The sequence below is a fragment of the Mastomys coucha genome, unplaced genomic scaffold (genome assembly GCF_008632895.1).
Source record: "Mastomys coucha isolate ucsf_1 unplaced genomic scaffold, UCSF_Mcou_1 pScaffold21, whole genome shotgun sequence".
In the NCBI taxonomy this organism is placed as follows: domain Eukaryota; kingdom Metazoa; phylum Chordata; class Mammalia; order Rodentia; family Muridae; genus Mastomys; species Mastomys coucha.
This window is the reverse complement of record NW_022196904.1, coordinates 142,052,538-142,077,666: the sequence shown is the minus strand read 5'-3', so window position 1 is coordinate 142,077,666 and position 25,129 is coordinate 142,052,538. Positions and strand designations below refer to the sequence as shown.

The window sequence follows — 25,129 nt, the reverse complement described above, 5'->3', positions numbered from 1 at the left end:
AGCATGGGCCCCCGTCCTCAGAGAACTAGAGGAAATTGGGCCGTGGGAAGAGCACAGAGACCCTTGGCCAGGAGGTCAGTCACTTCTCCTTACTGGGTGCTGCAACAGTGACCAGGAACCAGGTCTTCTCACAGCAAGTGGGAAGGATGAAATGAGGCGGGTCAGGAGAGCATCTGGCACATAATAGATGTTCACAAAGGCAGCTTCTTTCCCATCCACAGAAAAGTGGACAACGTGGGTAGCTGCTTCACAATAAGGAAAATAGAGCCCAAGTCCAAGTCCAGGGGAGGAGAAGGTCGAGTCTTAGAAGTTTGCATTTTAGCCAGGCATGGTGCTGCATGCCTTTAATGTCAGCACTAGGGAAGCAGAGGCAGGTGGACCTCTGTGAGTTCAAGGCCAGCCTGGTCTACAAAATATGTTATGGGACAGCCAGAACTGTCATACAGAGAAACCCTGTCTTGAAAACAACAACAAAAGGTTTACATTTTCTTATTATCTGAGTTGTGTGAGTGGGTATGCATATATATGTATGCATGCGCATGTGTGTGTGATATGTTATATATGTTTATATAAATATAAAAAATAAATAGCATCAGTGCTATGCCAGCATGAGTGTTCTTCACAGTGCCTCAAGACACAGGCCAACAAGGACCTTGGTTGTCCAGACCCTTAGCCACACAAAAGGTCTCCCTTGCCCTGGTTCATAATGCTTGCAGCCCTTCCTTAAAGTACATAGTTCTATCCCTTCTTGGGATAACATTCATCCATATCTGAATCTAGATTGTGCCTATAGGCTCATGGTTTGGTTTCCAGCTGGTTGTGCAGTGTTGAGAGGCAGGCAGAAGCAGGACAGTAGGGGTGAGGCTCTGTGCTTAGACCCGTCCCTTGGTTCCTGGCTCATACTTTGATTCCTTTTTCAGCATGATGTGAGCAGCCTCCCCGACACATTCCAGTGCTGTGAACTTAAACTGTTCCACCCATTTCCTGCCATGCTGGGCTGAAACTCTCTAACACTGTGAACCAAAATGAACCTTTCTTCCTTTAAGCAGTTACGTCAAGTACTTTGGTCACAGCAACACAAACATAACTAATACGCTGCCCAACCCATATAAGCATGGGCAAGGCCATAAGGCAGTATGGTACAGTGGTTAGGCCAGGACTTTTGGGCCAGGCGACCAGTATTTGGATCTATCCCTGCCATTCTCTAGCTATGCGACCTTGGGTGAATAACTCCACAACATTAAAAACATGACTCTTAAAAGGTGGTCTGGGGGCTGGAGAGATACCTCCGCAGCTGAGTCCGTTTCCAGCCCTTGTTGGAGGAGGCTTAGAACCACCTGTGGCTCCAGCTCCGGGGAATTCAACACCCTCTTTTGGCCTTCACAGGCAACTGTACTCTCTCACACACATTCACACACACACACACACACACACACACACACACACACACACAACTAAATATTGAAATGAACCTTCCCAAGTTCCTTCTGCTCAGTCCCAGCCTTAGCGGAGGTTGGTGTGCAGCCTGCTCACTGAACTAAGAGTTCCTTCTTTCCCTAATAGACTTATCTCAGCACTAAGGCACGAGGCCTGTACAGACTTCCCTCGGGCTCTCGGCCCACCCCTGAGTCCTCCCCAAGCATGCCTTTGGGCAGTGAACATCCTGCACGGCTTCTATGGCAACCGTGTTAAGGGGCTCTCCTTCAGATAAAACTCTTCCTCTTCTGCCTCTTCTCAGTTCTAATCCTGTCACCACTCTCATGTCCCAGCCCTCCCTGAGGATCTCTTAATTGCTAAATAAAAAAGCTTCAAAGCCCTAGGAAAGTTACAAAAACAAACCAAAGAACGGATGCCCTGAAGCAAGGCTCTGACACGTTTTATGAAGAAATGGAGGGCACACACCCTCTTCCCCTTGTCCCAGGGGGGCTTGTGGGATCCTGGCTGATCATGTGTGGTGAAAAGCAGCCTCTACAGGCATCTACAAAGCCAAGCTCCTCTATAGATGAGGTGACCAAGGTGTGAGAAAGGATGTCAGCAGGATGTGGCTCGTGCTTCTTACTCGAGAGTCTCAGGATCTGACTCAGCACTGCCCACTTCAAGAGGAAGAGTATCTGAAGGGTGCCAGAGCAATGGGGTCCTGGGGAGCAGGGTCACTGGTTAGGAGTGGCAGACAGAAACCATGACTGGTCAGCAGTCTTGTTTAGCCTTAAAGTAGGAGAAGAAAAATCAGTCAAAAGGAGACCAGGAGGCCATCCAAACTGGCAGCCCTCCCTGAGATCAAATGTGAAGGACAGTGATTGAGGCCTTAGGAAGGAGCTAACATAGCATTGACCGTTTGATGTGAACCAGGGCTTCTCCCCTAGGACTGCGGAGAAGACCCACTCTATAAAGTGTTTTGCTACACAAGCATGAGGACCTGAGTTTGGATTTCCAGAATCCACATGGCCAGTCAGACACAGCAGCACACACTTGGAAGCCCAGTGCTGGAAAAGTGGAGACAGACCTGTCCCTGGAGCTCACTGGCTTGCCAGCCTAACCAAATTGGTGATCTCCAAGTTCATTTGAAAGACCCTGTCTCTGAAGATAAATATGGTATGTATTGGCTTATATGTGGATATTAGCTGTTATGCCAATGATAACCAAGATAAAATCCATAGAACCACAGAGGATAGATAGGTATAGAGTAGGGAATTAGAGGGAACTGATAGCTTTTGTTAGAAAAAGGAAAAGAAAAGATGGTTATGGGTGGATATGGGGAGCTGGACTAGAAAGATCAAGTGCAGAGAGGGAGGAAAGAAGGGGCTTGGGGAGGGAATATGGGGAGAAATAGCTAAAATGAAGGGCCATTTGAGGGAGTAGTATGGAAATCTCACACAGTAGAAACTTCCTAATATATACACATATGACGGTAATCTAAATGAAATTGCCAAACAATGGGAGAGATCATTCCAACTGGCCATCACTTGTCACCAAATGAAGTTTCCAATACCAGGATTGGGTTACGTCTGAGTCGTTAGCCAAAGGGGCCCCAAACAACCTAGGCTGTTGCCTAGAATTATAGGTCATGCTTTAAAAACTGACAGCAAGACACCTACACAACACATTGAACATGAAGATGTCAAGCTGGTGCCCACATGAAGCCTTCACCCCTATGTTCCAGCATCTTTAGTGCAGGAAGATGCTCAGCATGCTATCGAAAGAAAATCATAAATACCAACCCAGCCACAAATCCCTTATCTACAGTGGTGTGCTGCCTGCAAGATAGGCCTGAGTAATGGTGGCACAAAGCTTGTGGGAATAACCAACCAATAACTGATTGAAGGCCCACTCTGATGAAGCCCATACCTGACACGGCTTGGGTGACCAAGAACCTGAAACTAGATAGCAGAGGGACATGAGGTTAAACCAAACACTACTGTTCTAAAACGGGGTGGGGGGGGGGCTGGCAAAAGATAACTCCTTACAGCATTTCATCTAGTCTCACAGATCAGTGTCTTGCTCAGCCATCATCAGAGGAGCTTCTTCCTACAACAGATAGGAACAAACACAGAGACCCACAGCCAGACACTACACAGAGAGTGAGAGACCTAGAACACTCAGCCCGGAATGAATGTCTCCACCAAATGCTTCCCCTCAGAGCTCAGGGAACCTGGAGTAAGAGGAGTCAGAAAGAGTGTAAGAGCCAGAGAGTGTGGAGAACATCAGGAAACAGAGCCTCTGAGTCAAGTTAGCAACGCTCATATGAACTCACAGAGATCGAAGCAGCAAGCATGGGGCCAGCATGGGACCGCACCAGGTCCTCTGTGGCCTGTATGGTCTGTACCAGATCCTCTGTGTATAGATTACAGCTTCCAAGCACAGGGCCTGCATGGGTCTGCACCAGGTCCTCTGTGTGTATATTATAGCTTCCAGTTTACTGTTTTTATGAGATTCCAGAATGTGTGAATGAATGTCTCTGATTTTTTGGTTGTGAGCCTAGCCTTTAACGACTGAGCCATCTCTCCAGCCCTGTCTCTGATTTTTTAATTTGTTTATTTTATGTGTATATGGATGTTTTGTCTGCATGTACATCGAACTATCTACATACCAGAAGAGGTCACCTGATCCTATGGGGGCTCTGACTCTTGTGTCTTCTCTTGGGTTCTTTTCCTTCTGTTGGTTTGTCTTGTCTGACTTCAATGTGATAGACTTTGTTTTCTCTTATTATATTTTATTTTGTTATATTTTTGAATGAATGAATAAATGAATGAATGAATGAAAACCTAGCCACTAGGGTAAAGGTTAACAAATGAACTATCATTTATGCCTTCTGGGAGAGGGAAAATCAGCTTTCTCCAAAGGAGTGACATTGAGTGTATCAAGCACTTCAGGGCAGAGCAGGCCTCGTGTTCAGGAACAGTTAACTGATGTATAATGAACTCCACAGGCTGTGTGTGTGTGTGTGTGTGTGTGTGTGTGTGTGTGTGGTGTGTGCGAGTGCGCACGCACGTGCATGCTTTTATTTGCTACGGTTTGGTGGGTTTGAGTGGTTTTTGGTTTTGTTTTCTTGGTTTGAGAGGATTTTGTTGTTGTATTGGTTTTTGGGAGGTTTGTTTGTTTGTTTTGAGAAAGAACTTAAAGTTGGGTGGGTAGAGGCAGGGAGAGGATTAGAAAGGACTTAGAGGAGGGAAAGATAGATTTAATTTTATATGTTATGATATATTTTAAATTTACATATAAATAAAAATATATTTAAATTTAAAACTGTTTTAAATAATAAAGAAAATAAATACGTAACATTTACTTTTTAGGAAGAAGTAGAAAGAGAAAGGAAGAAAGAAAAAAGAAAGAAAGAAAAAGAGAAAGAAAGAAAGAGAGAGAGAGAGAGAAAGGAAGAAGAAAGTAGAGGCCTGGTGAGAGGGCTCTGCAAGCATGAGGACCTAGGTGTGAACCTCAGCATCCCGTGGAAAGCCAGGTGTGGCAGTGCATGCCTGTAGCCCTAGCACTGGGAGACAGAGACAAATCCCTAAAGCTCTTTGGCCAACTAGCCTAAGTGGAACCTCAGGCCTTCTGATTCAGTGAGAGACCCTGTCACGAGGCAGATAAGGTATGAAAGAGGAAGACACCCAATGTGCTGCTTAGGCCTCCACCTGTCTGTGGCTGGTCATGCTCATCCACATACTCATGTGCATGCACCACACACATACAAACACACACACACACACACACACACACACACACACACACACACACCACACGAACCCAAGTCTCTGGGCCTGTCTCACCTTCCCTGCTAGGATATCTGACTCAAGAGAACTAAAGTCCTGCGAATGCAGCCTGCGAACATGCATTTCTAGGGGACCATGCAAACCACATAAAGGACTAAACCAGTGTGGTGGGAATGTGGGGCCCCAGGGCTGTGTACCAGCAGCATGTTAGACAGAACCACTTCTCTCTGGGCCTGGGTTCTGGCCCTAAAGGATGAAAGAAGTCATGAGCTGAGTAAGTGCTTCGTCCCAGCCTGGCCCAGAGGGAAGCCATGAAGACTAGTCACTGTGGTTATCTCTTGGTGTCAAGATGTAGCACATCAGGGAGACTCAGCCTGTTGGTGGCATAGCACCTGCAACTATAGCTGCGCTGAAAGAATGACACATCAACTGAAGAGTCACTCAAGTCAGAGACCTCTGAACATGGGGTTGCAAAGCCATGTCGGCCTAGATTCCCTATGTAGCTAGAAGACTTCAGACCGAACACATGCCCAGTTCCATGTCTATGATCCCTGACCTCTGGAGAAAAACTTTGCCCACCCTCCCACCCACCACCTTGCATACTCCACAGCCATAGGCTCTGTCCCTGAATCCAGCATTTGTTCATGGCATCAAGATCAATGCTACAGGAATAACAGGAGCAGATCCAGCAGGGCCCCACAATTCTTCTGCCATGCATAATCAGAGCCTGTGGTTTCCTAGCACATGGATCCTGGAGAACTGTGTGTGAGGTGTGGTCCAGATGCCTAGTAGGAGCATCCAAGGCCCCTCAGACGGCCCCTCTTTTCATGTGTCCCCCATGAAAAGAGGAATGACCCCATAGACTCATGTGTTTGAATGCTTGATTGGCACTAGTAGGAGGTGTGGCCTTGTTGGAGGAAATGTGTCACTATGGGGGTGGGCTTTGAGGTCTCCTATGCTCAAGCTACACCCAGTGTGGCTCACAGTCTCCTGCTGCTTTTGGATCAAGATGTAGAACTCTCAGCTCCTTCTCCAGCACCATGTCTGCCTGCACACCACTATGTCCTACCCTGGCAATAATGGACTATACCTCTGAAACTGTAAGCCATCCCCTATTAAATGTTTTCTTTCATAAGAATTGTCCAGGTTAGCCGGGTAGTGGTGGCACACACCTTTAATCCCAGTTCTTGGGAGGCAGAGGCAGGTGGATTTCTGAGTTTGAGGCCAGCCTGGTCTACAGAGTGAGTTCCAGAACAGCCATGGCTATACAGAGAAACCCTGTCTTGAAAGGGGGGGGTGCAGGTCATGGTGTCCCTTCACAGCAACAGAACCTTAATTAAGACAACCCAGTCTCTGCATCCTCTTCTCCACACTCAACTACCCTACCCTTCTCCCTTCCTCCTGTCTTTGCCTGGATCTTGCTACCTGAAATGTCCACCTATGCTGCCTTTGCCTCCTGAAAATATTCACTGTGGGGGAAAGAGACCAGTGCAGCCTCCCAGCTTGGCTGAGCTCCCTCCCTGCTGCATTAGGAAGCAGGTCTTTTGAGTTCCTTTCTGGCCACTTTTAAAGATGTCAACCAAAAAGGAAGTGAGATGCAATCAGAAACCCTAAATCTTCTAGGCCCAGTTCAGTGGCCCATGGAGGTTCCCATACCTCACAGAGGAGTGGCTGGGTAGGATTCTACATGACATCTTGCAGGAGACTGACAGGGGGCCACCCAGAAGCCACCATCACCCATGGAAAGAGACCACTTCCTCATATAGCCAGCAGGCCCACACATTCCTCCACCTTCTCCACTCCTCCTTATCATCAGTCAGCATTCATCATCACCCCTGCCTGCTCTGCACACACCAGACCATGCCCATGACCTTGCTCATAATGTCTGTCCCCTGCCCTGGACTATTAGTTCTCCCCACCACCACCTTTGGTGCACTCCTAATTACCCTTCAAAGCCCTGTGCAAAAGTTGCCTCCTCAGGGACATCTTCTCTTACCCCACCTCTTCTCTGCCCTCCCAGTCTTCACTTGACTCACAGCCACCCTTGTTCTCCGTGGTCATTCTTTGCTCCCCACCCTCATGATGAACAGTATGAGAGGCTGTTCATATGTTTACTCTTAGGCTCCAAAGCTGAGCAGGGGCCTGTGAGAGTCCCAAGACGTGTCTGCTGAACACACAGCTCTCTGGTGCTGGAATCAGTGTGCAGACCCAAAAGCTCTACCAGACCTCAGAGAGGCCCAGGCTTCCTCCATCTGGTGGGCCTGCGCCTAGCCCAGGGCCTGCCACAACTCGCCCTGCAGCTAGTGATGGGCACAGCCTTGGAAACAAAAACAATAGAGGGACAGCAAGAAGGCTGAGTTAGGGTTTCAGATTGGCTCAGTTGGTAGAGCAAATGCTTAAGGTCCGGGTTCCATCCCTAGCACTGCACACATCCAGAAAGGCTTTGTGTGCCTGGCATTCCACCACTCTGGAGGTAGAGGTAGGGGCATCATTCTTAACTGCATAGGGAGTTTAAGGCCAGCCTTAAGGAAAGAGAATAAGGAGAAAAGGAAAAGCAGTCAGGCCTGGACTCACCCTCTATCTATGTTCTGTCCACATACTATTTAATCCTCACCATATGAACAGCCATATATTAGCTCCCTGGTGATATCATAACAAGTTCTCATGCACTCGGGAGCTTTTAGCAGTAGATGTTATTCTCACGTAATCTGGAAGCCAAAGAAGTCTGAAGTCAGGTGCTCAGCAGGGCCACATGGCTGCCATAGAGTGGCATGCATCCAGGCATCCAGCCACCCAGACAGGCTTCACCCTCCTTTTGCCCCTAGGTTACACTAAGTTAGCAGAGAAGATGAAGGGCATGGATAAGTGATGCTCAAATCTCACAGCATCCCAGTTGTGTTCATCTGTTTTGTCGGTTTGTTAAGACAGGATCTCATGTGCCCCAGGTTGGTCTCAAACTGACTCTGTAGGCAAGGATAACCAGAGCTTCTGCTCCTCCTCCCTCTACTTCACAAATGCTGGAATTATAGGCATCCTTATCATACCTTATTCTTAGTCTCACTTTACAGATTAGGAAAGTGAGAGATGGCTCGGTGATTAGAACAAGCACTGCTTTTGTGAAGACACAAGCTTGAGACCCAGCATTCATGTCAGGTGTCTTACGGCCATCTGTAACTCCACCTTCTGGGATCTGACACTCTCTTCTGGGTCTGCACACACTCCACTCACCTTCACAAATTTAGACACAAACACATACCTATGCACATAATTATAAAAGAAAAAAGATGGGCTGGTGAGATGGCTCAGCAGGTAAGAGCACTGACTGCTCTTCCGAAGGTCCTGAGTTCAAATCCCAGCAACCACATGGTGGTTCACAACCATCCCTAATGAGATCTGACACTCTCTTCTGGTGTGTCTAAAGACAGCTACAGTGTACTTTCATATAATAACAAATAAATATTTACAAAAACAAAATAAATAAATAAATAAATAAATAAATAAATAAATAAATAAAAAAGAAAAAAGAATGAAGTACATTCCTGGGTCTGGTAGCAAGCTCCTTGAATCCCAGCACCAGGGAGGCAGAGGTAAGCGGAGGATTAAGGTGGGTCTGGTCTACAATGGCCTGTTCCTGACCAGCCAGGGCTACATAATGAGACTTTTGTGAGAGAGAGGAGGGATGGGGGAGGGATGAAGAAGAGAAGGAAGAGAAAGAAGAGGAGGAGGAAGAAAAAGAGGAAGAAGAAGAAGAGGAAGAGAAGCAAAATGAAGTTCTTAAATGTAAAAACAAGCCAGGTGTGGTGATACAGGCCTTTAATGCCAGCACTTGGGAGACAAAGGCAGGCAGATCTCTGTGATTTTGAAGTCAGCCTGGTCTACGTAGTGAGTTCCAGGACAGCTAGAGCTATATAGTGAGATCTTGACTTGAATAAACCAATAAATAAAAATAAGAACTACAGGTTAAAATGCCTGCTGCCAAGCCTGATAACCTGAGTTCCATTCCTAGGCCCTTCATGGTAGAAGAAGAGAACTGATATCCCAAAAGTTGTCCTCTGACCTCTATATATGTGACATGGCACATGTGTGCATGTACACATACACAAATTAATTAATTAATTAATTAATTAATTAATATAGGAAGACAGATGTAAAGACAGACCCCTGCAATCTCAACACTTGAGGCAGCAGTAGAAGGAACATCACAAATTGGAGGCTAACCTGGGCTATGCAGCCAGTTCCAGTCAAGTCAAGAGTACAGCGTGAAATTCTGTTTCAAAAAACAAAAGCACATAAATATAAGCAAATATTTGATCCAATTAATAAATTTAATAATAAATAAATATTTAATACTAAATGTTTAATGAGACCTGGGCATTTTGGCTCATACCTATAAGTATGAAAGTACTGGAAAGACTGTGATAGAAAGAGCCTGAGTTCAAGCCTTGTCGTCTGTAACTGAATAAAGAAAAATCTCTGCCTAGCAACCCTATAAACTCAGTATGGTCACTGTCCCCACTACAGAGGAGAGAAGCAAGTCACAAAGTAGACAAGACACTTCCACAGTGTCCGCTTGGTGAGCTGAGCGGCTGGATGACCCAGGTCATCTCTGGTACCCAGGAGCGCTCGCAAGGCTGTGGAATTGTGAGCAGGATGGTTTGGTGCCCTTTCTCAAAGGCATCTGCTTTTCACTGATGTGAGAGGGCTTCTGAGAAAATCAGCTCACGAGGTTATGTATTTTACCTCACTGTTTCGTAGCTACCAGTGTGTACTGGGCGGCCGAGAGACTGGAGTCCCAGGGTCCCCTTCCAGGTCAGACCTTGAGTGTCTGTCATAGCTTGCTTCTACTACACCCTCCACCCCAAGAGTTATAGTACCTCCCAACAGCGCCACAGGCTGGCAACCCAGCCTTTGGCGCTCATCCCCTGAAGGACTTTTAAGATCCAAACAAACAATATATGTGTCTTTGGCAGTGAGCAAGCTGCCACCTCCTTCTGCTACCTGTTTCCAAGGGCCCACAGTTAGAAAACACCTCTGTTTGTCTCTTAACCCCACCACAACCGTTACCATTCTGTGTCTTTTATTTTTTTTTTTTTTTGTCCAGAGGCCAGAGAAAAGCAGTCATGTGACCTTCCTCTCGTCACTTGCTCAGGCACTGCAGTGAATGCCAGTGGACAAAATCCAGGCTTGTCCACTCCTCAATTCCTGTCCTCACTGTCTAACAGTGGGAAGAGTGCTCACCACACAACAGGAAGGTAGTAGATGAAGGAGAAACACTGGTGTGAGAGGACACAACACACTGATTCCCCTCCCCCCTACACACACACACACACACACACACACACACACTCACACACATGTGCATATGGGGGGGCAGGGAGGGGCAGCATGTGTGCACAGAAGATGAAGCCCTGTGTGTCTGTGACTTTCTGCAGAGAAACCTAGCAGCCACTATTAAAAGGCAGTGACCTGGCCAGTGTACCTCGTAAAACAGGGAACTGGGACACACAGATGAACAGAAGGAAAGGCTATTGGAGAACGCGCCAGGAAGTCAGGCATCTACAGACCCAGGAGAGAGGCCTGAGAAGAAACCAGACCTGCCGTCATCTTGAACCTAGAATTGCAGTCTCCAATTGTGAGAAAATAAATGCCTCACTTAAGCAGCCTGTGTTTGGTATTTTATTACAGCAGCCAGGCTGACTACAACTGCCAGAAATGTGTAATCTAATTCCCGGATCTAATAGGAAAAAAACACCAGGCAAATCCACACAGCACAGTAGCTGGTCCAAGGCCAAGGGTGTGAATGACAGGAAGACAGGTGGACTGCTCCCACCAGAGAAGGCACTCCTGATCCTGGATGGAATCCCAGACTAGGACACACTTGTCTTCTGCTATAAAAGCATTGAGGCAGAGGGAGGGGGGAAGGAGGATCCAAGACATGGTTTCTCTGTGTGGTCTTTGCTGTCCCGGAACTCACTGTGTAGACCATGCTGGCCTCAAACTGAGAGATACACCTCTACCTCTGCCTCTGCCCCTGCCCCTGCCCCTGCCCCTGCCTCATCTGCCTGTCTAGTGCTGGGATCAAAGGCATGTGCCACCACTGCTATAAAAGTCTTTATCTTTGGGATTGGGGGAGAGGGCTCAGTCGTTAGATAAATAACTTGCCTGGCAAGAACAAGGATCTAAGTTCAATCCTGAGAACCCAAGTTAAAATTCCATGCATTTGTGATCCCAGTACTGGGGAGGCAGAGACAAGCAGGTTCCCACAGCCATTTCTCAAAAAACCGGGTAGATGGCTCCTGAGAATGAAACCCAAGATTGATCTCTGGTCTTCGAATGTACCAAAGCCTCCTGCAGGGTAGACAAGACCATAAACTGCATCCCCAGCTGGAACTCTGACTCGGGTTTTGTTTTGTTGTTGTTTCGCTTGGTTTATTTGTTTGTATGTATGTTTATTTAATTTATGAGTACACTGTAGCTGTCTTCAGACACACCAGAAGAGGGCATCGGGTTCCCATTACAGATGGTTGTGAGCCACCATGTGGTTGCTGGGAATTGAACTCAGGACCTCTGGGAGAGCAGTTAGTGCTCTTAACCCCTGAGCCATCTTTCCAGCCCTGCTTGATAGGCTTTTTTTTTTTTGAGACAGGACTTCTCTATATATCCCTGGTTATTCCATAACTCACTATGTAGACCAGGCTGGCCTTAAACTCACAGAGATCCACCTGCCTCTGCCTCTGTAGTGCTGAGATTAAACGTGTATAGCACCATGTTCACTTGGCTGCAAGCCATTACTCTTGAAATCAGCTTTCCTTCACAAGCCCTTGAATGTGACAGTGTATACACATATAGAGACACACATATGTACATAGACACACAAACACAGCCAAATCTTTATCAAAACAAATGTTACATGATTAAAATTTATAGATTAGACAAAGGAGTGTCAACCAGTGTTGATTTCCTGATTTTGATCAGTTTACCATAGCTACATCCTTTTAAAAGAAAATGCACATTCAAGTAATTAGAGGTGTTTTGCACAATCTGAAGAATGATCTGAGATAGTTGTGCTCTTGGTTTTGAACAAATGAATTTAAGTATACAGCAAAAGTAAAAGAATAAACAGCAGTAAAAGAATGAGGAGCAGATCAGCAGCAGCAGCAGACCGATAGCAAAACACCACCAAACTGGGGACTCAGAGCATCCAGCAGAGATGACCGGAGTAGCCCAAATGAGAACAAGAACAGTAACATCACCGGTACCATCATCTTCCAGCAGGAAATGACGGGGAAACCCCACTGAGGCAGGCAGCCAGAGTTCCCAGTTGAAGGAGTCCCAGGAAGAACACAGAAGCCTCACTTGGTTGAAACTTCCAAAGAAAGGATCACAGAGCAACCAATACCTACCATCAAAGCCAGCACGTACAGACATCCAGCAGAAACCAAGTGGGGAGTCCTTCTGAACAGTCAGTCACATTAGAGCCTACCTCTCTGTGTGCATCAGTACCCACATTCTCTCTCATGGCAGGCATTTTTATATTGTGGGATAAGAAGTGGTAGCCTCAGCTGGAAATAATTTATGGCCTAGTTAGTCATCAGGATGCACTGTTTTTATTCCTGGACCGTTTGATGTTTTCCTTTCTCCTTGTTAGAGTTGGAAGACCAGCCTAACCCAGGTCAGGGAATTTTGGAGGACACGACATAAACATGTTTGGGTCTGAAATGGGAGGAGGAGGCAACCCCCACTTTCCAGAGCCAGTTTCTCAGTGAACAACTTACCAACATAATTAATGTACAGGACAAGAGGTAAAGAAGAATCCATTTGCACAACTCAAATAGCACAGAAGAAGATGTGGTGTATACACACAAATATACACGCACACAGATACTCCGAGAGAGGAGAGGCTAGAACAAATGCGAGCCAGTTCTTTTCTGTGAGCTTGAAAAGCTTTAAGTTATTTGCTTGTTTTTCTTTTTTTGGACAGGTTTCTCTCTGTAGCCCTGGCTGTCCTGGAACTCATAGGGTTAAAGGCCTGTGCCATGACTGCCTAGCTGACTGAGATCATTTTTAAGTGGCCAGTTTAAGACTGGGGATGTGGCTCAGTGACAGAGTGCTTGTTTAGCACCACATCAGTAAAATAAGGCATCACTCCTGCAGAAGAGCCCATGTTCTGGCAGCTTTTCCTCTTCATTTTTTCCCAATCTCCACCCTTCTCTACCAAGCCCCTAAGCTGTATTGTTGTGTTGTTGTGTTGTGTTGTGTGATTTGTTTAGTTGTTGTTATTGCTCGGTTGTTGTTGTTTGACACGGAGTCTTACATAACCCAGGCTGGCCTCAGACTTGCTATATTACAATCCTTGAAATTGACCTTGACCTTGGAATCCTGATCCTCCTGCCTTTAACTTCAGAAGAGTGTTGAGGTTACAGCCACCACCTCCGGTGTCTGTGGTGTGGGGACTGAATCCAGGGCTAATGCATGCTAACCAAGCACTCAACTGAGCTGCCTCTCCTGCACTAAGCTCCCACTCTTCTTTTTTAACTTGGAATGTTTCTTTATCCTTAAAACAATTTATTTATTTATTTATCTATTTAATTGTATGAGTGTTTTGCCTGCATCTATGTATGTGTACTACAAGCATGCTTGATACTCATGGAGATCAGAAGAGATTTTTGGATCCACTGGAATTGGAGTTTTAGATGGCTGTGAACCATGTCAGTCCTGGGAACTAAACCCAGGTCTTCTGCAAGAGTATTGAGTGCTCTTAACCGCAGAGCCATCTCACCTGTCTAAGACCCTGTTCTTGAAGACAACTCTCCTTCAGAAATACTTTCAGGAGCTCCATCCCACTCCATCCTACTCCAGGTGGCTACCTCTCCTTACTCTGCTCAAACAGCCATCAGTGCCATGAATTAAGTCACACACTAGGTCATTGTCACATACAATTCAACACACTCATTATCGGATCTTCTTGCTCACCCTGCCAGATAAGCACAACTTTTCAACTTCAGTTCTCAAAGGAGAAGCCTGAGGCTTGGGGGAAAAATGGCACAGCCAGGTCACAAGTGGGAAGCCATGGCAGCTATATTGCAGTCAACATGTAACTATACATGCTCTCTGCAGTGCAAGGGAATCACAAACACTAATGACCCATGTTACCAAGCTTCGCTGAGCTCAGACTCTGCTGGGCTCTGGGAGAACTAGTACCCTGAAAGGAGGATGATATAGCATCCCTCAGAGGATGGGGGAAAGTGAGGAGCTGGCACAGGCTTGGGTACCCACCTGTCCATTCTTGTGTGTTCATAAATGTTATCTATTGCAATTGTTGAACAGAAAACCAAGATGACATTAGGTGATTGGTAACCCTCACCACTTTCCCCATAGCTAATGCCTTCTAATAGGTCCAAACATGTTTTGCTGTCAATAAACCTAGTAGATACATCTCCTAAGCTTTCCCAGTATTTATCTAGGATGCCACGTTTATTCCATTATCTATTGTTATTTTATATTACTTTATTATGCTTAAGCACTGCTTATCAAAAATGCTTGGGACTAAAGGCGTTTTGTATTTGTGTGTGCATGTATGTTCGGTGAACACTCATGCACGAGTAGAGGCCAGAGCAGGATGTCGGGTGCCCCGATGTCTTAGTTTGTTGCCTGATACTGTGGTAAACAGCATGACCAAAAGCAAACTGGGGAAGAAAAGGTTTATTTCTTTTTATACTTACAGGTAACAAATAGTGCATCACCGGGGGAAGTCAGGACAGGAGGGAACCATGGAGGAACGCTGCTCACTGGTTTGTTCCTCGTGGTTCGCTCAACTTACTTTTTTTGTATAAGCCAGGACCTCCTGCTCAGGGGTAGCACCACCCACAGTGGCCTAGACCCTCCTGTGTCAATCACCAATCAAGAAAATTCCCCTACAGGTCAATCTGATGAGGGCATCTTTTCAATTGAGGTTTCTTCTTCTGGATGACTCTAACTTATGTCAAGTTGGCAAAAAATGAACCAGCATACCTGTTCATTACTGCACTTTATTCCCTTGGAAAGGAATCTCTCAGTGAATCTGGATCTAGGCTAGCAGCCAGAAAGTCCCAGTAATCCTTTTATCTCTGATCCCAAGAGTGATGGGGTTACAACAAACACCTAGCTTTTTACATGGGTCCTTGGGATTTGAACTCAGATCATCTTGCAAGCACTCTCACCAATTGAGCCTCTCTCTCTCTCTCTCTCTCTCTCTCTCTCTCTCTCTCTCTCTGTGTGTGTGTGTGTGTGTGTGTGTGTGTGTGTGTGTGTGTGTTTTCTTTCTTTTGGAATGTTTGCATTCCTCTGGGAATGGCACCCGAGACTAAATAGAAGTTTCACTTATGTTCCATACACATTTTATGACAGCCTGCAGGTATTCTTGGTAGTTGTGGTCTTGTTTACTTTGGGGGTTTTTTGTTTTGTTTTGTTTTGTTTTGTTTGTTTTTAGAGACAGGGTTTCTCTGTGTAGCCCTAGCTGTCCTGGAACTCACTGTGTAGACCAGGCTGGCCTCGAACTCAGAAATCCGCCTGCCTCTGCCTCCCAAGTTACTTTTGTTTCTGAGACCGCGCCTCCCTCTGTAGTCCAGGCTGTCTTCAAACTCATAATCCTCATGCCTCAGCCCCGCATGTGCTGGGATTACAGTCATGTACCACCACGTGGACCCAGAAACTGGTTTTTGATTTGTGCTGCATCATGTGTGTGATGTGTGACTCATCACAAGGTCAAGAACAGATTTCACTTTTACTGTCATATTGATACTCAGAATATTTCAGACATTCGTGCATCTGCTATCTTGCATTTTCAAGCAGAGGATGTGATAGCCAAGGATTAACTCCAAGAACACTGAGAGGGAACTACCACCAGTCTCTAATTGCTCACCACCCACCACCCTGCATCTTGCCAGCTCTGCCAAGGAACTGGGCTTGAATGGAGGCAGGAAGTAACCTTGCATTCATTTCCTAGGGTCCTGACGGGCAAAAGGAGACCCTGGAAGGGTGCCTGGGCAGGAAGCTCCCACACCCATGTCAGATCCGGGAAGCACCCAGTCCAGTGGACTGCAGCATTCAGGAATATGACTGCTGTCCTATAGCTTGCCTGCAGCTTCTTTGCTAGAAATCCCTGGGTAGTCCCAGCTGCCACAGAAAATTGGTGAGGGCTCAAGGGCAGCTTTGTGAAGATCCTTGATAGACCCAGGATGGAACTTGCCTTCCCCTGCTTCAGGGGACGGAGTTTCACCATAACCCCTTGTAGGCTAAGGCAGCTGCTCCCCCAGGTGGATCCCCTTTGCCCCCAGAGGCTACCACTTCCTGCCTGATCCATATAAAGGTCTGGCCTCTACCTGGCTGATGGGGAACTCCTAGGGGCTGTTGCGGGTGTGTGTGGTGACAGACAGGAGCCTCCATCATGGCCTGGGGTTGTTTTGTGGTCCTACTTCTGCTGGTGGCAGCTCCCCTGAGATTGGGTCAGCGTCTGCCTCTCAAGCCTGGCTTTGAATACAGCTATGACTGTGGGGTACGGGGCATGCAGCTGCTGGTGTTCCCCAGGCCAAACCAGACTATCCAATTCAAGGTGCTGGGTGAGTGCTGGCGGATGCCCTTCCCAATTTCCCATGCCCAGTCCCAAGCCCAGCCTGCTGCAAGGAGGGAGCTAGACCTCTTCAGGGGAGTAGAGCTGGAAGAGTGGAGGCCAGCCATTCAGAGAACTGCAAGAGCCAGCCTCTTGCCCATCACCACAGAGGAACACAACACTCACCTGTCACAATCACCCTGACACACAAATGCTGGGCTCTGAGCTTCCAACTGCAAGCTTCCGGCCCACAAAATGCCCTTGGGTGTGTGATTTAATGAAGAGAATGGGTGTGGGGGGGGGTCTGTGTGACGATTTGAACTTCACTTTCAGAGTAGCATCTGTAAGGTGGGAAAGATGACCCTCTCCCCGCAACACACTTGCCCTGGGCACAGGAAAGGAAGGGTGAGGGCAGGCAAGGGGTGGGGGTGGGGTGGGAGGTTGGTGCTTGCTGTTCTGAGGTAACAGCGAAAGTGAGCATTTAGCAGGTGTTCCCAAATGAGGGAAGGAGCCAGTTGAGATGACAAGTAAGCTTCCTTCTTTCACTCTGCCCTCCTTTCACTCCTATTTGTATGTGCCTGAGAGAGTTCTGGCTCCTCGGGACTCCCAGAGGCCTCAGCCAAGGTACAAGGCTAATTAAACTTAGACAATAAGGTGTTCGTCTGTGTCTGACATCCTGGGAACACTCCTTCATCCCAGCTACAAAGAGCCAATGTCAGAAGTGGAAATCAAAACCAGAAAGGGAGAAACACTTGTCTAAGGCCACACAGCGAAACTAGGTCCTTGAACAAGCCTGCCTCGAGAGCTTTTCAGAAAGGTTCCCAGCAGCCTCTTGCCCTCCAGCACCTGAGGCTCTCTCCCCAAACTCCTCCCCCTCCCCAGATGAATTTGGGAACCGGTTTGAGGTGAATAACTGCTCTATCTGCTACCACTGGGTGACCAGTGAGGCCCAGGAGCCTGCAGTATTCTCAGCTGATTACAAAGGCTGCCACGTGCTGGAGAAGGTAAGGAGAGTCACACATGTGAGGACAGAGGGAGCTTGTCCTAACAGCCCCTCATGACCCGAGAAGAATAGAGCCTGTGAGGGGTGGGGAGTGGGGAGGTGACAGCTTAGATTCTGAGATAAATGCCACAAATCAGTTCCCTCTCTACCAAGGCTGCACAGTTTCCATTAACACCAGCCATCCTGGGTGGCAATCACTCCAGGGCTGGGTGTCGGTCCACAGCCAGGCTCTGGCCTCCAGCCCAGCCCTCATGCTCACCTGAAGTGGCAGGTGGCCACACTCAGCTGCTCTCTGTGGCCCTCTCACCTGCAGGATGGGCAGTTCCACCTGAGGGTGTTCATACAAGCCGTCCTACCCAATGGCCGTGTGGATACAGCACAAGATGTCACTCTGATCTGTCCCAAACCAGACCGCATCGTGACTCGGGACCCCTACCTGGCTCCACCCACCACACCTGAGCCTTTTACACCTCATACTTTTGCCCTTCACCCCATCACTAACCACACCTTGGCTGGGTCTGGCTACTCTGGTCTCACTACGTTGTACCCAGAGCATAGCAGCTTCACCCATCCGACTCCTGCCACACCATCCCCAGGACCTGGACTTGCTGGACCCACTGTGCCTCATCCCCAGTGGGGCACGCTGGAGCCCTGGGAACTAACTGAGATGGATTCTGTAGGTATGGGGGCCTTCTCTGTGTACACATGTCTGCATCTTGGGACCTTTGGGCTCTAAGCAGTTCTTTTCTCACTGCTCTATCACCAATCCTAGGTACCCATCTGCCCCAAGAGCGATGTCGGGTAGCCTCTGGGCACATCCCATGCATGGTAAAAGGTAGTTCCAAGGAAGCCTGCCAGCAGGCTGGCTGCTGCTATGACAATACCAAAGAAGAGCCCTGTTACTATGGCAACACAGGTACAACCTCTCATTCCAAGCATGCTCCTGTAGCCTGGCATGGCAGGGAAATCTCTCTTCCATCTAGCTGAAGTGCCTTGTATGCAGTCTGAGAGAACTCAGCTCCCAAGTAGATGCAACCACCCTCAGACAGGAAGAGCACCTGCCCCAGGGGACTGTTAGGTCCCTTACAGATCTGACCTTGCTCTGTAGCATTCGTCAACCGTCTGTTCTATCAGCTCTTAGGGTATTTGCATAGGCCAACAGTGGGAAGAGCAATGTCTAGATCCCTTGACTCCTGATTAGTGGCTAAATATTGTCACCACCACCCCCAGCGCCCATCCCCTGTCCCTGAGCTGGAGAGAGACTGAATCCCAAAGTCCTGATCTACCTCTTGGATCTGCCTTTGTCCTAGTCACTCTCCAGTGTTTCAAAAGTGGCTACTTTACCTTGGTCATGTCGCAAGAAATGGCCTTGACACATGGGGTCATGCTGGACAATGTCCACCTGGCCTATGCCCCCAACGGATGCCCCCCTACCCAGAAGACAAGTGCTTTCGTGGTCTTCCATGTCCCTCTCACCCTCTGTGGAACGGCAATCCAGGTAGGAACGGAACTTAGGCTGGGGATGAGCACCACCTCTTAAGGGGCATCACCAACCAGCTACCCCTTTATCCGCTGTGGTATCCTCATGGTTCAAGTAGGGGTGAGATGCATGCTGGAAGTGAGTCCCACTCCTAGGGAGCCTCATCCACTACCTCCTCCTCAGGTGGTCGGTGAGCAGCTCATCTATGAGAACCAGATCGTGTCTGACATGGATGTCCAAGAGGGGCTGCAGGGTTCCATCACTCGGGACAGTGTCCTCCGGTAAGTAGTAGCTGGGTTACAGGCCTGGGTGTAGAGTGTGAGACTAGCATCGGGGTCCAAATGTCTTTTGCTTTAGCACAAAGTACTTAGGGCCCAGAGGTGGGGACACAATTCTTGTAGCATGCTTTAAGCTTTTGGACTTATGTGCTTGAGGCAGCCAGTTTCAGCACGGCACCAAGGACTTTGGGGGAGGGGGATCAGAGAAGTACAGGGGGAGACAAGCTGGAGTCTGTCAGGATTAGACTAAAGGAACACGAGACGACAGAGCGAGGCCTTCACACCTGGTGTGGTTACTACAGCTGAATAGTGCACCATCAGTGGGCAGTGGACATGGGACCCTGGAGGCGTGGATCAGTGACCTCATGGCACTCAGGCTACTAAGGGAGACACTGGTAGGCTAGTTGCAAGGACAAGCAAAGCCCCAAGACACAGTCCCGTGGCCTCCACAGTGCTCACTTAGAGCCTCTCAATAGGGCTAAGAGGATAAGCGAGGCTTAGGCATTGAAGGCTTGCTCGTGACTCCACACCTCAGAGACCTCAACATTGTCTTGATGCTGTGGTACCTGGCACCTGGAGTAGGGCCTGGCTTAGCCAGTTCAAGCTGTCCTGGGCAGACTAGGTGGGCAGAAGAACAGAAAGGGTGAACAGTGATGTCCAAGGGCCTCTGCACCCTGTGGAGGAAGCTGTCTATTGCATCCACTGTTGGGATGTTGGTGATTGCTGACTTATGGTCTCCCCCAACCTCTTGTGCTTGGACTTTTAGGCTTCATGTTCGCTGTATCTTCAATGCTAGCGATTTCCTGCCCATCCAGGCATCTATCTTCTCACCCCAACCACCTTCCCCTGTGATTCAGTCTGGACCCCTGAGGCTGGAGCTGAGGATTGCCACGGGTACAGTCCCCCAACCTCACCCCACCTGCTACTTTCCCTTCCTGCCTCTGATGCCTTCATACACGGTCTGTCCTAGGCTCACAAGCCCCTCTCCCTGCAGATAAGACTTTCAGCTCCTACTATCAGGGGAGTGACTATCCCCTTGTGAGACTGCTCCAGGAACCAGTCTATGTAGAGGTCCGACTCCTGCAGAGAACTGATCCCAGTCTGGTTCTGGTGCTACACCAGTGCTGGGCCACGCCTACCACCAACCCCTTTGAGCAGCCCCAGTGGCCCATTCTGTCAGATGGGTGAGTGATAGCGATGACTAAGCTGTACCCCAGGGAGGGGGGGATTTCCTGCCTGCCACACCTCCTTAAAGAGGTTTTTGGACTTCTCTTCAATCCAGGTGTCCTTTCAAGGGTGACAACTACAGAACACAACTGGTGGCCGCAGACAAGGAGGCACTGTCCTTCTGGTCCCACTATCGGCGCTTCACCATCGCCACCTTCACTCTCCTTGACTCCAGCTCCCAAAATGCCCTTAGGGGACAGGTTAGGAAGACCTTTTTTTGTTCCTCACATCCCATGCCATCTGCTGAGTGGTCATTAGCGGATCACCACATCCTCCTCCCTGTACCCTACAAGCTAACACTAAGATCCCAGCTTGTGGACTGGCTGTTATCAAGTGTTGTGGACAACAGCTCCGGGTAGGAGGAAAGGTCTTCAGAACCATGACCATACACAATTTGGGAGAGAAGGGAGAGAGGTAGCTGACGAGATGGCTCAGAAGGCAAAAGAAATTGATGCCGAGCCTACTGACCTAAGTTCAATTTCTAGTCATAGCCACATTGTGGACAGAGAGAACTGGCTCCCAGGATTTGTCTCTGACCCTCACATGTGTGCTGTGCTGTGGCATGCACATTCCCCTGTACACACATACAGATGCAAAACAACTAAAAGTTAGAAGAAAACACTGAGTGTGGCTACGATCAACCTGAATCTCAGCACCAGCTGTGGTGTTCTTGTGTGGTCTCACATCTGATTCTAGAAACGATAATGTGTCCCTTGTTCTTCTGCTTTGGTTTTTAGCATAGCAGCTTCTCCGGAAGATAAAAATGGATGTATTTAGGGTCTTTAAACCTCTTTAGCTTTTCTGTATGACATACACACAGCACCATAGGAAACACACTGCTATGGTCCAACCGGTGATCGATAGTACAACATGTCATATCAATCACCCAATGTTCACAAACCTCTCGTGTTTAAATCCCTGCCCTTAACTAATCAGGTGTGGCCGGTCCTACTGGTAGGCGACACCGAGGGTGGCATCACTCCCACCTTGCTTGTGCTGCCTCCCAAGTCAAGAGGTCTGCTGATGCTGCCTCTGGTCCCCTCCCCTGAGCTGTTTCTGGAAGTAGTGGAGTCTTGTCCTCTTCTTTGCCTCCAGGTATTGTCTGCAGGGGTGAAGAGAGGACCACAGACATCTGTTGCCTGGCACTGTGGCCAAACCTCCCCTCTTCTCCATTAGCTGCTGTCCGATGGTTCTGCTCCAGGGGGCAGAAGGTAAACAGGACAGAGGACTGTAGCTCTCTTGAATGCCACAGTTCCTGCCTGGAGGGAGTGTCTTCTTCTGCAGGTTTGGGCACTCAGGAAGCAGAAAGTCTGAACTCCAAATTGAGAATACCACAATTTCCATTCCCACCAGTGCAGGGCAGCTGTGGTCGTAGTCTCTGCTCACCCATCTCTCTTCCTGAACTAACACAGCCCTGCGCCTGAATCTTTCAACCCTGCCTCTGTGCTGCCAGCAACAGCTGCACAAACCTAGGCCACCCCTTGACTGTGTTTCTTTCTACCAGGTCTATTTCTTCTGTAGTGCCTCTGCCTGCCACCCTGTGGGGTCCAAGACATGCTCTACTACATGTGACTCTGGGATAGCAAGTGAGTCTGGGGTATTTGTCTTTTGATGCATCCTTACACCAATAGCTGGCTCTCAGGCCACTAGGGGTTGCAGGCCAGACAGCTTTTCTCCTGGGCAGGGCGTCGACGGTCCTCTGGTCACCACAACAGCACTATCCAGGCCCTGAACATTGTGAGTTCTCCAGGAGCAGTGGGCTTTGAGGATGCTGCTAAACTGGAGCCCTCAGGTACCAGGGTTGGGGGTCCCCCTAAGGATCATGGCCCTCTCTGTAAAAAAATGCTGATGAAACAGGGGAGCTCTGGTAAAGGGGTGGTGTAACTCCACTAAATGAGGAACGAAGTAAAAATAGCCCAGTCCCTTATCTGCAGACAGACAGCTCCAAGCGACCCTCCCTCCCCCTTCTCTGACAGGTTCCAGCAGGAACTCCAGTTCAAGAATGCTCCTCCTGCTGCTGGCCATCACACTAGCCCTGGGGGCTGGAATCTTTGTGGGTCTGATCTGGGCCTGGGCCCAGAAGCTCTGGGAGAGCATCAGACATTAAACAGACTCAATAAACCATTGTTTGAAAACTACTGAAAGCCGATGTGGAGAGTTATTTACAAAACCTGATGTGTGTCTTTTCCAGGGTGTGGGTGTTTGACGGGGAACAGGGTCTTTACTCTATAGCTAAGACTGATTTTGAACTCAGTGATTCTCCTGCCTCAGAGTGCTGGGAGCACAGGAGCGAAGCCACATGAGAAACTTGTTCTTTGGAGTCCGTAGCGTCCTTTCATAATCATGACCCCTACTACACAGCCATGTTACCCAGAACAATCCCGTCAACAGCTTTCCACCTTTATGGAAGTGTCGCTGTAAAATTACAACAGAGGTTAGATGCTCCTGTCACTCGTAACAGTGAGATGCAGTGCCACGGGTGTGTACAAACTTGTGCCAAGTGTATACTCATAGAGCATGCGTACATGAGCATACCCTCAGTACAGGATACGTGATTAGAACCAAGGACTGAGAACCGGCTTACATATTTCCAATACTACATTTTTCTTTTTTTCAAAGATTTATTATCTTTGAAAAATAGTAGTACACTGTAGCTGTTTTCAGACACACCAGAAGAGGGCATCAGATCCCATTATAGATCCCATGATGAGCCACCATGTTGTTGCTGGGAATTGAACTCTAGACCTCTAGAAGAGCCGTCAGTGTTCTCAACCACCAAGTCATCTCTCCAGCCCCTATACTACATTTTTAACCACTATTTTAATCTTTTTAACTTGTCCTTTTTTTTTTTAAACTGTACATACGGAGGTCAGAGGACAACTTTGTGGAGTCAGTTCTCTCCTCCCACTTTTAAATAGGCATGAGGAACTCAGGTTGTCAGACTTGCAGAGCAAGCCTTTTTTTTTTTTTAATGTGAGCTGAGCCCCACTAATCCACAAAATGACATCTAATGCTGTCCTCAAAGCAACTCTGTGCTTAACATATGCCACAGCCTGGCATTACTCTTTCCCAGGGAGGGTTTGGGGGAGAATGCTGCTAAGCAAGGGAAGGTGGTCTTTCAGGCATAACAGCAAAAACAGAGGTAGGAAATGGTTAGAACCAGGCAATCAGCAAAGAGCAGAAGTTAGGAGACAATGACCTGGCACGAGTCTATCTAGATGTGGGTGTCCTCAGAGCATCTGCAGAGCTGCCTTCCTGACAAGAGGAAGCCAGAAGTCCCATGGACAGAATCGTCAGTCCTGAACTACTAACTCCTGAGTCCCACTGAATCCACCAGAGGATGGACACAGCTAACTCCCAGCCTCCTAAAGCCAACCCATCTGCAACCTGCTGGCAGCATAGGGTAGCAATAAGCTGGCTTTGATCTTGCCTACCACTTGGGAGATGGCCACCATGCCATAGGTCAGGACCAGGCTATGTTCTAGAATATCCTGCTGATTGATGTAGGTGGGGAGGGAGGCAGGTTTAGCAAGGGGTACAAGAAGAGCCTGGAAAAGCTGGAGACCTCTCTGGGCCTCTGGCAGGACAAGAGCTTAGCTGCCAACAAGAGCAACCAGCAACCCTGATTTGATACAAGGCCCCTTCTCCACCCTTCTCCAACACCCTAGTCCAGGTCTACTCCATCTGTCCAGGTTATGGATAAACATGAATTCCAATACCTGACTCGGAGCACCTCTGCTTCTCCCTGGGCCTGGTGGCACTTTCCTGGGTCACTTTTATCTTGTTAAATGAGCCTAATGTCCAACCCATAGAAATACCAATTTAAATCAGTTGATACCTAGAATCATGTGTGACACCAGCCAGGGCTTTCTGGATGTTAGCCGCTGACTGGAATTTCTCTTCACACTCCAAGCCTATTGCTTACCTAGTGTTTTCATTTTTGTTTGGGTATGAGGTCAAGTCCACAACCAAGACACAGGACTGGGAAACCTCCGTTGTTTTTTTCTACAAGAGGCAGCACACCACCAAGGCAGGAGACCCAACCAGGACAGGAGATCCAGATACTGGCCATACAAGCAAACGTCCCTTCTTGGGCTGCCTCCCAGCTGTAGCTAGTGACATTGAGACACAGGCACAGGCCAGTGTAGGATATATTCATGGAAGGAGAATCAGCATGGCTGAGTTAGAAGGCTGATTCCATCGACTCTTCCTCCTGAGCCAGGACTAGGACTGACATCCATACCATTTGAACAGAGCATTACCCACCCAGCAGGAGCCACCCGGAGTCCTGTCCAAGTTAAAAACAAATCGTAAGTAGGGCAGTGGTGGTGCGTGCCTTTAATCCCA

General features: G+C 48.2%; 1 protein-coding gene across 1 annotated transcript; it reads left to right on the top strand.

The window, feature by feature from the left end:
• The first annotated feature begins 16,575 nt into the window (after window positions 1–16,575).
• Zp1 (zona pellucida glycoprotein 1) lies at window positions 16,576–22,926 on the top strand. The gene is made up of 12 exons (XM_031384730.1): window positions 16,576–16,804; window positions 17,677–17,798; window positions 18,111–18,477; window positions 18,570–18,713; window positions 19,108–19,295; window positions 19,461–19,558; window positions 20,322–20,449; window positions 20,550–20,739; window positions 20,838–20,982; window positions 22,287–22,368; window positions 22,467–22,574; window positions 22,759–22,926. Exons 1-12 carry the CDS (start codon window positions 16,633–16,635, stop codon window positions 22,887–22,889), a joined length of 1,875 nt encoding a protein of 624 aa, XP_031240590.1. The 5' UTR covers window positions 16,576–16,632; the 3' UTR covers window positions 22,890–22,926.
• Window positions 22,927–25,129: the final 2,203 nt, after the last annotated feature.

Bases quoted from the DNA above. Each gene is read 5' to 3' on its own strand.
- Zp1 (XM_031384730.1), top strand. From the start codon at position 16,633: ATGGCCTGGGGTTGTTTTGTGGTCCTACTTCTGCTGGTGGCAGCTCCC. The intron at 18,478-18,569 runs GTATGGGGGCCT...CACCAATCCTAG, and splicing joins AACTGAGATGGATTCTGTAG to GTACCCATCTGCCCCAAGAG. The intron at 20,740-20,837 runs GTGAGTGATAGC...TCTTCAATCCAG, and splicing joins TGGCCCATTCTGTCAGATGG to GTGTCCTTTCAAGGGTGACA.